The 11,871-nt window shown below is 42.0% G+C and overlaps 1 protein-coding gene across 1 annotated transcript in view; it reads left to right on the forward strand.

Moving 5' to 3' along the window:
* Positions 1-10,338: 10,338 nt before the first annotated feature.
* BCAS1 (brain enriched myelin associated protein 1) overlaps positions 10,339-11,871 on the forward strand; it is a 46,023-nt gene continuing 44,490 nt past the window's right edge. The window contains exons 1-2 of the mRNA XM_029085439.1: positions 10,339-10,407; positions 10,513-10,594. Of these exons, the coding sequence (XP_028941272.1) occupies positions 10,339-10,407; positions 10,513-10,594 (151 nt within the window). The remainder of the gene's footprint in view (positions 10,408-10,512; positions 10,595-11,871) is intronic.

The following is an 11,871-nucleotide window of genomic DNA, read 5'->3' on the forward strand; positions in this document are numbered from 1 at the left end:
ATTCTACTTTCACATTAGTGTGAATCTGGAGAGATTCCACTGGGTTTGGTGGAATTATTTCAGAGCAAGACCACAGCAACTCAGGCTGCAGCCTGGCTCACGGTCCCTGCTGAGAGCTATGAGGAACATGGTAATCATTACTGACGATTCTGCTTCCCTGGAGCTCCCTGCACTGAAGCAATTATTCTCTCCTTTTCATTACCCTTTCAGACCACATTGGCTAAATACAAGACAGATTCAGCAATTAATATGGACTCCATAAGAGACAGTGGGGAAAACCTACTTGCTGAAAACATAATTCTTCAGTAATCACTAGGAATCGCTAACTGTAAAGGAGCCAGATCCAATAAAGCTTAAAACCTAAGCAGAACTTAAGCAGAAACAGTTTTCCCTGTAACTGAGTCAGGCAGTTCAGTTTTGGAGGTGCATGGGTTCAGATGTGCTTTTCTTTGCCTAGTTCAAAACAGCACCTGCTTTCCAAAAGATGGGGATGTTTGCGTTGCTGGTGTGATGTGTCTGAATCTACCTCTGCACCATCTTTCGAGCTGATGTGTGTCCCAAGGATTATGGATTTCACTCTAGGGATCGAGTGTACAGGAGTGCCAGCATCTTATTTTGGGGCACGTCAGCTGTTGAAGCCCCAGGACTGTAACAATTTCACTCATTGCACTGTCTCTGAGTTTATGGACACCTGCTCTACAGTGGGTGACATTGTTCTGACAAATCTGAACCTCAAAGGTCTCACTCAAAGTTTCCTAGAAATGCAAGGTTACATCTGAAGAATTGCCATTGTTTGCCATCTGCCATCTGCACTCAAGTGTCAGATGGGGCAGTCTCTCCCTTTTTTCTGGGATGACTGTGCCGGTGTACAAAAGCTCTCACTGCCAGGACAGCCTTCCCTGAAACACGATATTAAATGATGCATTTGGCCAGCATTTTCACTGGGAAAAAAATCACACTGGGATATTCAGATACTATTAAAAGTGGTTTGGACATTTAGATTAAGCTGAAACCACAGAATGGTGGAAAGGGAGTTGGTTACATTAATGGAGTTAACTGAGTTTCCATGAGAAAAGACTCTGCGTCACCAACACCATTTACTTTGGTGTCTGCTTCCTTCCAGGGCTGGTTGGAACCAAGTCACCTACTTCAGACTTGCAACCCTGCTGGATTCCTTGTACCTCAGCCTGTTTCTCTGACCAAAGAATGCAGAAATGTACCCAATTTACCCTTTCCACGGTCTTCTTGGAGAGGAATGAGATTGAACTCACTGAACTTGGAATATTTCACTGTAAACAAAGCATCTTTTATTTCCCAACTTGTCTCTGTTTAGGACTGTTACTCAGCCATCGGTGCAGAGCAAACCCCGCAGACCTTGGAGTCAGTCTGAACCTGCCCGGGTGCTGAGGGCAGGTGGGTGCTGACGGGGGCTGGGCTGGCTCAGGGATTTAGGTGGTTCACACAGCTCTCCCTGCTTGGGATCCACGGCAAATTAAGCAACACAAATGTTTAGCTGGTCCTCCCTCATCAGAAAGAAGTCCATGACTCACTTCATCCATCCTCTTGGGACTGAAATGGGAAAGGCTGAGTCAGAGCTTCATTTGTATTTTGTTTGAAACTGTCAGAATTTGACTGGTGTCGGTCTTAATTTTTTTCCTCAGCTATTCTCCTGAAGGTCCCTTCTCTCGGCTCGCTGGTGTATTGCTGCTCATCCCTCCAGCTCTAGTAAATAAACCTTGACTGTAACAGCCAGATGGAAGTCCTCACCTTAAATTAATACATCAACCCCTTTCAAGACTGCATATAGCAAAAGGAGATGCAAATATAGACCAATATTAATCCACTCTTCAATTGTCAATATTTGAATGGTGTTGGCTCTCATTCTGGACAGTAATAAAAGAAGCTGGCTAATCATATATAATTGTTGGGAGCTCTGTGCCATTAATTAACAGGAAGTTTTATGCAGCTGTCAGATGCACAAGCTGAGTGTTTCCTGTAAGGGAGAAAGATTTATTTGACAGTTTCATTATAGATTTTGGATAGAAAAAGTAACATTTTGATCACCAAAAAATTATGAAAGAAGCATATCGTTTCCTCTGCTTTGGAGAAGGTTCTCCTCTGTGCCTGTCATCCTCCCTCTGCTGCCACCCAGCTAAATAATTCCCCAGCATGAGGCAAAACAAAACTCACCCTGTGCACCTCTGGTCTGTCCTTGAGGAATATACGGGATGTCTTTGAAATGGCTGTAAAAGAATAACAAAACCAGAGCTGAAATATGCCTCAAAGAATGAATAGATAATTGTCCATTAAGATCACATAACTGGGGAAAATTAAATTGGTATAAACCTCGCTCTGATCTCTCTAATTTAATAAGGTTACACCAGTGTAATCAAGAAGAGCATCTCAGTGACTGCACATCAAATTACCTCTCAGTATAATTGCACTGATGGTGGAGGAGTCACAGCAGAAAGACATTTCCTCTGATATTTGCTGTAGTTATTTCTGTTGCTGTGAGTGCTGCCCAAGCAGGTCAGAGAAGGATGAGCTACAAGGAGGAGGGAAGGGAGAAACAGCTTTGATCTCAACTCAGATAGCCTGGATACTGTGGAAAGATACGTGGGGACCCTGTGAGTATTCACATTACCTGGTTGCAAGTATCCAACTCAGCTGCCAAAACTCACGGATCAGACTTGAGAGGGAAAGGTCCTTCAGATGGATAATACCAAAACCCCCCAGTTTGTCCAAGTTAATGCTGTTTCTCAGCACAGCCTATGTAGCATCCAAAGGAGATTTGTCCCCTCACTTAAGCACTTATGCCCAGAGCTAGGCAGTGACCTTTTCTTTTAAAAGTACCTAAATTATTCCTCCCCAATTCAAGTCATGAAGTGGAAAAAATGCCTGGATGAATAATGACAAACACAATTCTGTGGAAAATAAAGGAAAAGGGTACAAACGTCCTTCAGCAATACTGCCATTTGCTTGGGTTCAATTCTAATAGCATTTTTTGAAGAAAAGGAGTATTTTTATTCTTATGTTCACAGTAGGTGCCATAAAGTGAAGTATATGATAATCCAGATTATTCTTTTTCATGATGCACATTAAGTCTTTAAGGCTGAATTTGATGCCTTTTTAGGAGCAAATAGATCCATGGAAAGCAAATTACGATGTAAACATATACTGAATCTTAATGACATTTTCTTAAAGAAATTAAGTATTTGTGGAATTAAATATTTACATCTTGCATTTTAAAATTATTTCATGATAATATTTCAACTCAAGGAGAAAGCCTGAAAAAAAATAAAAATTAAAAAAAAAAAAAGTTAATGAAAACTAGTTGAGAGTCACTGAGTGGGTGACTGGTTTTGCAGCCAGGTTGGTATTTTGTGTCTTATCCTGCAGATAAGTTTTGTTGCCACCACTACACATGCTGTCCAGAGACCATTCCCTAAATTATACGCTTTCTCTGGACAGGATTATGAGAGTGAACTTGTGGGGTATCATCCGAGCTTGTAGGCAAGAATTTGCAATATCTAAGGTGATAAATTAAGGGAAAATGTTAAAGATGCTTGACCCAATGCTTGAAGACCTGAGGGAGTCAGAATGTCCACTCATCCTCCTACTCACTGCTGAGCTGGTGGACATAGTCAGAAGCTCTGTTTTTTATGCTTATAGTTTCTTCATCGTCCTCTTAAGCATCTGCCAGCACGTCACCCTTGTTACAGATCTTTTTCTGTTTCTTTATCATGGCTAATAACAGAATTATAGTCAAAACCATAAAGCAACACAGACATAAAAGTGCCATCCAGATGATATGAGCAAGTCAATAGGGAAAAAGATTACAGGGATTGCAATGGTATTCTAGTTTATTTGAATCTTGAGACACATACTGTGCAGACAAGGCACTACTTGAAACAAGCTGATTAATATATTTGAACACTTGAAGCTGACAATCAAATGATCTATGTACACCAGGTTTGGATGAAAGGAAGCCTAAAGAGAATTTCTGGGAACCCTTGGCCTCAAGATTTTTCATTAATAATTAAGGAGAAGCTGACACTGTGCTTTTAGTATCTTCACATCACAAGAGTGTTAACAGCATCGCTGCTGTCACCCGCTGTGCTGGGCAGGAGCATGGTCTCTCTCAGAGCTTTGCAGCAGGAGCTCCAGACAGTCCCCAAACTGGTTTATTGTATCGCCCTGTGTGAGCCTTTCACAACTCTTTGCTATCACTTTCTCAGACTATAAAATAAGGAATTTTCTGTTGGTATTACGACAGCCTGTGGGAACCCCCAGTTCCCCCAACCATTGGCTGAGGTGGTGTGAAAACTCAGCACAAAAATCCTTTCCCTGCTCCAGACACTCCCATTCTGAGCGAGGGCTTAGTGGCTCACATAAGGGAGCAGTAAATAGTGGCAATAGGTTTAAAATATAAAGAGTTAGTCAGTTTACACATTATGAAAGGATATTAAGGTCCACATTGACCACAGCAGTCATGTTGTTAAATGCACTTTGTTTTTCTGTCATTGTGGGAAAAGTCCATATTTGGAAGGGGTTTTATAGGTGTGCAGCAGAACATTGCAATTTCCAACAGAGCATCCGTGTTGGGCTGCCCCAAAGCCACAAAGTCAAGAATGCCTTTCAACAGGTTTGGGTGGCCAGAATGCTCAGAAAATATTTCAAGAAGGGCTGGAAAGGTGGACTACTCCACCCTCTGTGTGTTTGCACCCAGTGTTTGTGAGCACTCCCTGGGCTGATTACAGAAGGAAGGGGCAGGGGCAGGGGCAGAGCTGCCGGGGCTGGGCAAGCAGCACCTTGCTTTGACCAACTTTGGATCCCAGGGGTGCTGGGTGCCCCAGCTGCCCTCCCCCAGGTAACTCATACTGATGCTTTTGATTTGGCTTTTCTTGGGTTTTGCTTTTGCTCTTCCTCTGCTGCCACTTCTGTCCCACACTTGAGTTTAGTCCTGCATGTGCTCTCATGCTGAATGATCTTGGGAGCTCCTGCAGGTGCTTGGCTTCTTTTATTTGGGCTTTGAAGTGCCTGGTACAAATGTTCCCTTTTGATGCACTGGCTTTTTCTGCAAATGGGCACACGAATAACAAGATCAGCTTTCTGACCAAGTGTTTCTACCAGCCAGGTTGGGATTGGTCACCTTTGTGGCACTGTTGAACTGTTCCCTCCCTGCAAGCCCAGGGTGTGAATGTTTGAACTATTTTGCTTTTCCCATTTGGCTACAATGCAGAGTGGCTGAAAGAATTGGATTAAAAACTGCCCCTAGAGCATTAAGGACTGTAATTCTGCATGTCCTGGATGCACGGCCAGCTGCCAGGTTGCTACTCAAATTGTTCTTGGGTGTTTCTTGTTTGCTCTTGGTGAGTCATCTCAATCCTTCCTTCTCCTGTCCCTTCCATTACTGTCTATTGTGTGTCCATTTCTCCTCCTTAGCCACAGACAATGATCAGGTGCACTTATCCCCTGGTTTCATCATACCCAACACGTGTCTGAGTTAATCTTTTTCTGCAGAAGAGAAATTGAGAGCTGCACTGAAGGAAGGTAAGAAGACTTTCTAAAACCCTATCCTATTATGAGTCCTTCCTGGGCTCTGCAAGAATGAGAGCAGGAGCTTCTGCCTTTCTAGCAGGACACTGACTGACATGTCCCCATGTTCACCTCTTTTCCAAGAGGCAGGATAAGGGACAGGGACATACTAACAAGGATCTAGTCCTTGCCCTGCAGCACAAGGCAGGCTGCGTTTTACATGAATTAATGTGTGCTAGGTCCTTCCTCTGCCTCTGGAATATACACAAGTTTAAATTCCCCAACACCTGCAGAGTGGACATATCTATAATGAAACGAGATGCAAAGAGAACTAAGTGAAGTTGATTATTTTTTCTGACATTTAAGTACAATATGTGGCAAGTTTTAGTGAGGAATTAATTGTGTACTTTTTATATTAATAGACTCTGTGACACAGGCAATTGTAATATTCTAGGTTGGTCAATACGTTAGAAAGTTCAAGCTTATCTGGCTTTAACCAGAGTACACAGTAGATCACGGATTTTGTTGTAATTTTCTCTCATAGTTTTCAAAGCTTTTGCCACTCTGCCAGGACCAAAACAACGATTTTTGAGAATGTGAGAAAAAGGAGAATTTTACCAAGCTTTGAGCTAATGCTCGGGGCATGCTGTGGTATATATAGTGTTTAAAAAATCTACAAAAACCAGTTTTCTTTTGGATTATTTTCTGCATTACAATAGAAGCAATGAAGCATAATTTGGGAAAGGAATTGTTTCAGAGCTGTGTCTGATTTGGAGGCTGGTAGTTCATGTTCAGTTTTAAACCAGCTGGGCTGCATTCCAGCTGGTTGGAATGAGACCCCCCCCATCTTGTGAGGTTAATAGCCTTGAAACTTAATTGAAAAATCTCTATCTAGAAAGGAAGCCTAAGGTTGAGAATGAGCTTCCTTCAGTTCCTCTCAACTTCTGAGGGTTTTCTTCTCATTTTGAAAAAAGTGTTCTTGCATCAAGATCTTCTCTTTTCACCTCTCTGTCCTCAATAATTGTCTTGTCTCTGTAAATGTTCTCAAATCTCCTCTCACAAAATAGACGTCTTGCCAGCAACACCTCCCAGATCTGGTGTAGGTTTGCTCCATACTCACAGCTTCCTACAAAGACCAGCTTTGTGTTTTTCAGACATAGAACAAAGGGCACAAATAGGTTCTGCCTGGTGGTTGTACCGCTAATAAATAACCATGACTAATAACCAAGACATACCAAAAACACCCAATGGAGAGACCAAGTCAACATCTGAAGAGACACTATAGGTTTCACAGCTGGACAGAGGTCTTCAGTGGTTGACAATGTCTGATTCTGCCCACCAGGAACAAGCATGTGGCCAGATGCTGACAGCTCCCCAAGACTTGTGGTTCTCAGGCAAGTCACTACACACGGGGAGCCCTCAGCATCTTTTGAAAATCCATTTGTTGGCATGAAGACTTTAGCTGGGTGCCAAAATGGGGCTTGGTGCTTAGCTATTGGCAGCCCACATTCAAAACAGTGGTCTTTGTAAAGGCACTGGTCAAAAAAGACATCAAATCAGAGCCTTGTGGGAGTCCTTTATTTTTCCAAAAACCTCCTTGGCTCCATATTTAATAATTTTAGCTTCAAGTGAAGGTGTTTGAAATGAGAGAAAAATTGATTTGTTCATATAGACTAAAGTCCTGAGCACTTTGGGAAAAACTTAACTGGTTCATGTTAATGACCAAGCTGGAGTTACTGGTTTATGCAAATCTAGAGCCGCATATGGGTGCAAGCAGATGCGATAGTCTCTGCAGCAGCAATACCTAGATGCGATGGCAGGAGTGAATAGCTGTGACATTACTTGCTTGGCAACTTGAAACTCTGCCAATTTGATGCTGTTTTGTATGTGTATATCATCACTTCTGCTGATACTCAGTTTTGTCTATAGGTGGCAGTGACCTTTCATTTTTTCTGTAAAATAGGGCAGAAGCTTACATACATATATATCTTCCTAATTTCACTAGAGGACCTGGGCCAGGACTGTGAAGCTGTGCCACTGACTGAGCTCTGTACCCAGAGGAATGGCCACAGACTGGTCACCTTTCTTCAGTAGCCACCTTGCCCCAGAACACACCAAATGTGCAGTTGCAATACTGCTCATACAATGCAAATATCAGTGTAATATAATAATCAATTACTGTTGCAAGGAGGGAAGAAGTCTGAAGATGTATTATATACTTGCCTGGTGGAGAACTGCATTTGGTGTTTTGGGATCATGTTCTGTAAGGGTTATGTAGCAAGTTTGTCCCATTTTTAGCAAAAATAACCTCGAAGTTTTGTCCAGATTTCTATGAGAGGGAAGGTTCTGGTGAGTGAAAATCTTTAAAATTTCCACATGACCACTGTGTGTGTTTTATTTCAGTGAGAATTATAAACTTGATTGTAGAAAATGGGTAATCTCTCCCAGAGTAAAACATGCCAGAGATCAGAGCCTGTGATCTCTGCTCTGTATCAGTTAAAGATAACTTACTTGACGTGGGTAGAGCTGCACCAACAGGAAACTGGTGTAATTGAGAATGAAGCTACAAATCATTGTAGAAATAAATATAAAAAAAAAAAATTAAAAAAGTAATTTGCTTCTCTCACTCCCCTCAGATCTGTACTGATTTTACAGCACATGTGAAAAAGGAAGCATGCAACTTGCAAGTATTCCATCCTCTGCTTAAGTTGTCTCCTAACATAAAGCAGGAGGCTTTGTGAATGGAAAACAAAAGTAAATCTTCCAGATTCAACCAGATACTAAATTTACCACCAGACTAAGCAGCAGGATTTGAATCTTGTTTTCTTCTCTTCCAATAGGATAATACTTAAAGTTGCTAGGAAACAAATATGGAGCAAGGACAAGAGGCCATTGTACATCCATGGGGAAACATTGGCTGTTTTCCAGCATAAATCAGAAGTTCTGATTTATAGTGGAAATATCAGCTGAGAAGATAAAATCCCTGTAAAATAACTCTGGGCTGAGCTTCAGACTGAGCTCTGAAATCAAGGCTCAGTCCTACAGCTGCTATTTATGCCGTGATTCTCAGCAGCGCACGACTGCGGTTCACGTTTCAGCATCAGCGGGGCCATTCAGTGTCCAGCGCGGCACTAGACACTTAGAGAACAATAACCATCTCTGGAGAGAGCTCCAGCTTGGATTTCATGTCAGCTACGCTGCAGCATAAAATAGAAACCAGATCTGGTCCATCCCTGTTTGTAGACTGGGTTTAGCAAAAAACCACAACCAGCCTGAGCTCTGTAAACAGTAACTGGAAGCAGACAGCTGGGGCTGTGGGCTGCACGGGGAGCTGCTCCCAGTGCTCGCCTTCTAGTGAACACCATTTAGCAAAACTACTCTTTTCCTCCTTTTCTCCAGTAGCCACTAAAGAAGTTGCTCTCATCCATACCTCTGCAGCTTCTCTGATTCACACAGGCATAAACCAGAGCAATAATAAACCAGAAGGGCAGTTGGTACCCATGGTGGTTCTGCAGGACACCAATGGGACAGGCACTGAGGCTGGAGCTGGCTGCAGCTCTCCACCTTCTTCTTTCAAGGTGTGGCTCTAAACAGCCTCTCCTTATTATTTATTTGTGTAGCTTTAACAGTATATATACATATATGTATCCTGAGCCAAAGTCAATAGGAACCTTCCTCTTGACTTCAGTCTGGTTTGCCCTTCAACCATGTTGAAGGGAGTATGTTTGGCCCCAAAGTATTTACAGTCCTAAAGCATAGTGAGTTCAGAGGGTACAGAAATGTATTTTATATTAAAGAGAAAATAATAAAAAAACCCCAACAAAACAGAAACCCAAAGAGGTTTATGCACACTTGTACATAGGAAAGAGGCTAGAATTCAATCCAATACACTACTCCTGAAATAAAGATTTAAAAAATCAGAACATTCTCACAAAGTGTTGAATTACCTAATGGACTAATAGTTTTTAACTAGATAAGATTATACCTGGATTACAGTCAGAGCTGTGGCTCCAGTAGCCATTTTATACTGACTAGCTCAGGTCTCAGTAGTGTTGTCAGTGGTGACAATACAAGTTGCTCAAAAAACACATCAAGGACCACCAGTGAATGCTGCAATGCTGGTTCATGGTGTCTCTGACTTGCTGCAGCTCCAGGCTTGGCCACGCTTGAACTAGCCAAGGACATGCAGCTCAGGTACATCCGTGAGCCGTAGCTGACCAGTGAAGCTGTCTAGCACAGGCCAAATACTTCCACAGTCACAGGCGAGGATTTTCCCCAGAGGATTATTTACACAAAATTACCTGACCTATGGACCTAATATTCAGAGTTTATATGTATGATTTCTTTACATGCTGCCTCTTTTCTCCCTTCTTTTTTTAAAATTGAAATCAAACAAAGATATAAAACCCCACCAAGATGCTGTAATTTTATTCATATATTTTGGTCTTTTTCACTTTATTCTGCTGCTAACTCCTGTTAGTATCTCCTGAGCCCTGATGAACGATGCAGGTGTGATCACATCCAGTTTTCCTCAACAAACAAGAAAAGTTTGTTAGTTTGTACCACTTTTAGGGAGCAGCTGTGAGCCCCTAAGCATAATTGGGTTTGGGTAGGACTGGTTGGTGCAGACTGATGAGTAGGGCAGGTGCCTTTGGGAAAGCAGGTGGGGCTTGTTAGGAATTTTAACAGCCTGATAAAGTCTGTCACCATTGGCTGTCTCTTAATTTGAATTAGGCAGTATTCTCATATTAATGAGAAAGAAAGGGTTATTTGGGTTTTTTTCTCCACCTTGCAGGAACTATGGGGAATACAATGAGCATCCCGGAGGAAGCTGAGGAAGACAATACATGCACAATAAAGAGCTATCAGGTAAGCAAGAGCTGCCTGCTCTTATCTCCTCTGGCTATTGCATATTACAGTTTTCAAATCCCATGATGTGCCCTATCCTAAGAACTGTATTACTTGCTATTGCAGGTTCTATCTGAATCTCCTGACAATATTAAAAATGGATCTGCTGCATTTGTTCAGACTCCTTCTCCTGCAATGAATGGTGAAGGTACGTACTGGGAAAAGGTGGCATATTTGTACTGCTTTTGCCACAAGACAGGCATAGAGAGGTTTATACTGCAGCAACAATAAGTATTGGTGTATGGTCTTAAATCAAGAGATGAGCCTGTGTTTCAACTCTTACTTGTGAATCTGTATGTGTGTTCTTTCAGAAGCTTGAAAGGTTAAAGATAACAAAGAGTAAAACAGGAAAATATTTCTCAAGTCCTCTGGAAATTTTTTGCTTAATTGTTCTAAGAATTTGGTTCTGCACCTGGACCACAAAAAGTGGTTTTAGAGATTGAAGATTTTGCTCAGTGTGAAGTATTATGGGGCAGGAGTGGTTTGGCACTGGTCCTTTTCTGGGTGTCCTGTGACAAACTGCCTTTGCTTGGGCTCTGGTGGAAATGATGCCTCTAAGAAGCTTTGGAGGGATCGTTGCTGCAAGGAGCACAAATTTAGGCTCTTGAAAGGGACATAATGCAGCAATGGCACCAATGCAAGGATCAGTGGCCTCTTAGTGAGGTTTTGTGTTTTCGAGGAGCACAATGAAATGTTGTTTTGCAGACTGGAATAAGAGAGCAGCTCGTGTGTTAGAAGGGAGAGCAAGTTGTCTGTAAATAATGTCATGGCATCCCTGCTGCTAGCAGGGATTACCAGGTGATGCAGTTGTGCTCAAATGCCAGATTGAAATATCCACTGGTATGGAAATCAATAGTCTGGAGGGGATGCAGGAGATTATCAAAAACAACAACAAAACCCCAAACAAACAAACACCAAAGGGGAATGAATGCATTGAAAAATGTAAACTTACATAGGTTAGAAACGAAATTTGCTGAGCTTTAAAAAAATTCCCCAACTACTGTGGAGAAGAACCTTTTGCAATGCAAATGCTTGTGCTGTTGATCAGGCTGCTTTGCTTTGCCAAACCCCTTCTCTGGTCACAATGGGCACAACACTGAGACTAAACAGAAACTGGGCTGTTAGAGATGGAGAGTGACTATAAATTTTTGTTTATAAAATAAATCAACAATGTGCCCTAGACTTAAGAATCTATCCCCAAAATGTCTAATAATGATACCTAAAGATAGGTAGGCTAGAACAGTACAAAGCCTTGCAGAAATGGAATATCTTGGGATGGATAGAGGAGGTAAGAGAGTAATGGGCCAGCAAAATGACTGTTGTGTTGCTCCAGGTACCACTGATCTGCTTACCAATGAGATCAATGTGTCTCACTTGATTTAAGGAGCTTGAGGAAGGTGTTTCAAGGGATACCTGAGGTTGGCA

This window comes from Antrostomus carolinensis, unplaced genomic scaffold (genome assembly GCF_000700745.2).
Source record: "Antrostomus carolinensis isolate BGI_N321 unplaced genomic scaffold, ASM70074v2 scaffold11780, whole genome shotgun sequence".
In the NCBI taxonomy this organism is placed as follows: domain Eukaryota; kingdom Metazoa; phylum Chordata; class Aves; order Caprimulgiformes; family Caprimulgidae; genus Antrostomus; species Antrostomus carolinensis.